A 4,818-nucleotide genomic window follows, 5' to 3' on the forward strand; every position below is an offset into this window, starting at 1 on the left:
TTTGTGTCTCGGAGAACATGAGATCTTTGTACAAATTGATAGTAGTCATCATCTCTCGTTAGATATTTGCTGCTGACAACGTTGAGATACTATATGCCACTTGGTTGCATTATGGAGGATCATGTCATTAACTTTGATTGAGATGTCGCTAAAAAGGCGAGTAGGCGCCCAAAGGCCCCAAATAATGGAGGCAAGTGACAGCGAGATTCTTACCACGCCGAGTATAAAAATACTGCAGGGAGGTTTCGTGAGCATGGCCACGTCAGACCCAGATGCTCCACGTCAGCACCTGCGTGGCATGGTGGCATGGACCACCCGCGCAGATCGATGCGCCGAATTCTCCCGGATGGCGCCAGCGTGGCACCGGCGGACGGCATCGCGGGCGCCGGCCGAGCCAAGTTTATCGACAAGCAAACGACCGGCTTTGCGCCACGTCACCCCCTCGATGCGTTCTTATCCCCACGATGCGTCCGAGACGGGCCCTGCCATTCTCCACTAGCTACCATCGTCAAACCCCCTCCTCCGGTTCTCTACAAATTCTCGTCGATCGTCTCGCTCGTTCCACCTGCGAATCTGCGATTGACGCGTATCCACTGCTGCTCTTTGTGCCGTTGATCGGCTTCCGAGTTATAGTTGCCGTTGGGTTTGCATCCTTCGATAGGCTTCAGAGCTGACCGGAGAAGCTAGCTAGCTAGCTAGGGAAAGAGGTTTGCTTGCTCTGTTTCTTGGTGGTTCAGGGATGCCGGACTCGGACAACGACTCCGGCGGTCCGAGCAACGCGGACTTCTCTTCTCCCAAGGAGCAGGACCGGTTCCTGCCGATCGCGAACGTGAGCCGGATCATGAAGAAGGCGCTGCCGGCCAACGCCAAGATCTCCAAGGACGCTAAGGAGACGGTGCAGGAGTGCGTGTCCGAGTTCATCTCCTTCATCACCGGCGAGGCCTCCGACAAGTGCCAGCGCGAGAAGCGCAAGACCATCAACGGCGACGACCTGCTCTGGGCCATGACCACGCTCGGATTCGAGGACTACATGGAGCCGCTCAAGCTCTACCTCCACAAGTTCCGCGAGCTCGAGGGCGAGAAGGCCGTCGGCGTCGGCGTCGGGGCAGCCCCTTCCTCCGGCGGCCCCGGCTCGCAGTCGCAGCAGAGGGAGTCCACCACGCCAAGGGGCAATGGTGAACCCGGCGGCGGCTACGGCGGCATGTACGGCGGCGCCGGGGGCGGCGGCATGTTCATGATGATGGGGCAGCCCATGTACGGCGCCTCTCCGCCGGCATCAGGGTACCAGCATCCGTCGCATCACCACCAGATGATGACGGGAGGGCAAGGCGGCTACGGCTACGGCGATGGCGGTGCCGGCGGCGGGACCTCGTCGTCCTCAGGGTTCGGCAGGCAAGACAGGACATGACTGTACCTGCTGCACGAACTTCTTCGTTGTCGTATCTGTTTTATTACTGTTAACTGATGAGGTTGGAGCTGGTGCCGTGCAAAGGCTAATTATTCTCCAACATTTTCTTGTGCTTTATTATATGTGCTTAAGCGAGTCATTTTATTGTTAATTAGCACCACCACCACCGTAGTTGCATTTAACCTCTTGAGGATCCATCATCTGTGCTGCTAAAATGGGCTTTTGACAAGGTACATTTTTAAGATCAATGGCAAGTGCATTTTGACATGAATTGATGAGTATGCTCTTTGGTGGCCTGGATACGCGTTACTCTTTCTTACTCCGTATCAATCTATTTCTCTATTTATTTGGGCCGGTTGTAGTACTACCTGATTGGTACTTTTCTGTCTGAGATAATTTGGAATATGGGTGTCGGTTGTGTGATCTCAGGTGTCGGCATGGATAATCTTTTCAAGAAGATTTGTTTAGAAGAAAGGTAATACTGAGTCTTAGTATGCTGCTAAGATATAAGAGCATATCTAAGGGATCCCTTAAATTTTGTCAAAATTGTTCTCAATGTGTTCATTTAGGGGCCGCATGGACATGTGTCTGCCCGACGTCCACCGCTGCACCCAACGGGCGACCCAAGTTGAGCACCCCATGTCCCCCCTTTGAGCTTTTTATCACTTTCATCTATTTTTTAAGTAAAATATTTTTTGAATAACACCACAAATAGTTCATCGTGTGAATAAATAAATAACAATGAAATTCCAATAGCCAAGCATCGACAAGCGCTTCGGTCATTGCATGCCAGTTGAGCATGATGATGGCATGTTGCGCGAACATTCGCTGATTTGCGGCTTGTTACGCGGCGAACCGGGCGGTTCTCCCTATCAATCCCTTTTGCTCCAGTCTTGCCGATTCTTGCTTTGGGGCAAGGGCTCTCGAACCGTAGACCTTCTCGGTAAAACAGATCAAATGGATTTTTATCGAAATGATTCGAATTGTTTTATTTGGCAGGAGCAAGGCCTTGGTTGCGGCGGTGGCGGGGTGGGCCGAGAACGGAGGCAGCCATGTTAGCTAGGGAAACGGCAACGGAGATTGGGTCTAAGAGAGGAGAAATATTGTGAGAGGGAGAAGGCTTGGAGTGATTGACCGTCGAGCCCAACGCGAACACAAAAGCACCGCAGACTGTGTCCGTCGGCCCCTAAACTACCACGAGTCCAGAGCCAGGGATAGCAGACAGATTTGGGGGCTGCTGTTGGGAGCTTGATTTAGGCCTCCCGTGCCCGCCCGTTCCAAAACAGACAGATGGAAGAAGTTTGGGGGCCTCCCTATAGGTGCTCTAAGAGAGGTTTGTGCGAGGGTCAAATTATTGTGGGGTTTAAACCCCGAAGCCGGTTAAAATGTGTTAGAAGAACATACTCATAGGTACTAAGATTGAGATTTTTCAAAATTAAGGGTTCCTTTTCTAACATCTCTGGTCTCGACACGTGGATACAAGCAGCAAATAGACAACACCATTAAAATAAAATATGGTGAGACTGCATGTACTTAGTGTGCAAGTAAACGACAATGCACAAACTGCTGATCTGTGATGAGTCACCAACTCGACCTTAACTTATTTAAGCAGTGCTAAACAAAGTTTATGCATGCGCATATGCTGAGGCAGTAGTAATGTTATCCTCTGTTGACATGGATGAGTGAGCAGTTAGTTGCACTTAGCTTTCACTCACAGGCAGCAAGAAAGGGCAAAAATTAAAGGAGAAAAGGCAGGGAAGATAATGATGGATGGATAGCTCGATGGAGCACTTGGGTGACTCGGGAGGTGGAAGTTTCCACTGGTCTTTTGGGGGCAGGGACAAGTGAGCCCTGATTCCATTGGCCACTGAAAGATCTCCCTGGCTGATTGGACGACAGTTACATGCCTGCCTTTGCCTTGGCACCCTCTTGGGCTGCTTCTTCTTCCCTATCTGTGTCGAGAGAGTGGGAGGGACACTGCACTGCGTTTGCATGGGAGGAGTGTCCTGAAAGGTTGGCTTGACGCATCATCTAATTATTAAGGTCACTGTCCCTGTTATACGTGAGAATCTAGCATGGAGACACCTGTTGCTGGGGAAATCAAAGTTGAGATATTCTCGGCCATGTGAAGGCAAAAAAGGAACCGACTTGATGCAAAGGAGAACGAGGTACACATGGGGGTGGCAAACTATACGGAGCACCTTGGCATCAGAACATGCCAATTGGTTCCGAGAGGATATGTGCAGAATTAATTGCAGGCGAAGAACTTCAGGACAGCGATACTAAGAATAATACAGTTAGCATATACACTGATCGAGTATCTACGGATAGGCTAAATATAGTTCCACGGGTGCCTTGGCTAAAGCAGAGAAATTCGCTAGAACTCCCATCGGGTCTCAGAATCACACGACTCTTTTAAAAAAGAATTGCACACATCCAAAACATTCAAAAACAACCTCAGATATAAATAACTCAATTTAGTTTCTGGATTTCCCAAAACGGATTTCATGTTTCGTGAAAATCGCAAATGATTTGTGTGTTATGGAAAAAATGACAATCGCGGACACTTCTTGAAACCTGAAAATGGTATTCTAACTTCTCATGTTTTCTTTCCAACCATATCGCTAATCACTGAATATTTTGAAATGATATTGTTGTAAACATCAGCCACAACACCGCGTCACCACTAAAGATCAAAAGAACCGCCACCAGCTGCCCACCGCCGAGCTCGTCCATCACCCCCGTTGTTCCAAGGAAGCGACACCTTCATGGAGGGACTACACCACAGCGACACCACTGCCCAGTCGGAAAGATTTAAGATTTTCACTCGGGACATGCAGGTTGCCCATCGTGATACATGTGCCAGCACTAGACGCACAAACGAGTGCCAAAAGGGGAAGTTCCTGGCTTGGAGTGGACTGACGAGGATATTGGTCTTCTAAGGAGGCACAAGGCTCAATAGGATTGATAGGATACTCATATTAACAAGGTATACCTTCTTTTCTGGAAGCTCATTCCCAAAAAAACTTCGAGTTTAAACGTGTTTCGGCTGAAGTGATTTGAGGATGGCAGGCCGATCGAAAAGTGCTTCCCAAGATGCACACGAATGAAGACAAAGTGCGCAAAAAAAAACTTTTATTGATATGTAAAGCAAATCTAGAGATCCTCAAGCACTAGGGTAACAAGCTTGGCTGGAGTGTGGCCAAGGCGTGACACTTATAAGGCAAATTTTAGTGACATTCATTAACGTCAGTCTTTCTCTAAATACGAGATATCCACATTTCATTCAACCATCCAATTGTTCATGTCAAATCCCACTAACATTTGTTGATGATTAATCTATCTCTATATACAAACTATTTACATCAGATCGTGCATTCTTAAAGCCATTATATCATCATGTCATTTCT

General features: G+C 48.6%; 1 protein-coding gene across 1 annotated transcript; it reads left to right on the forward strand.

The window, feature by feature from the left end:
• The first annotated feature begins 509 nt into the window (after positions 1 to 509).
• On the forward strand, positions 510 to 1,675 carry LOC124674182 (nuclear transcription factor Y subunit B-10-like). The gene has a single exon (XM_047210219.1). It carries the CDS (start codon positions 740 to 742, stop codon positions 1,406 to 1,408), a length of 669 nt encoding a protein of 222 aa, XP_047066175.1. The 5' UTR covers positions 510 to 739; the 3' UTR covers positions 1,409 to 1,675.
• Positions 1,676 to 4,818: the final 3,143 nt, after the last annotated feature.

This window comes from Lolium rigidum, chromosome 7 (assembly GCF_022539505.1).
Source record: "Lolium rigidum isolate FL_2022 chromosome 7, APGP_CSIRO_Lrig_0.1, whole genome shotgun sequence".
Classification (NCBI taxonomy): Eukaryota; Viridiplantae; Streptophyta; class Magnoliopsida; order Poales; family Poaceae; genus Lolium; species Lolium rigidum.

Bases quoted from the DNA above. Each gene is read 5' to 3' on its own strand.
- LOC124674182 (XM_047210219.1), top strand. From the start codon at position 740: ATGCCGGACTCGGACAACGACTCCGGCGGTCCGAGCAACGCGGACTTC.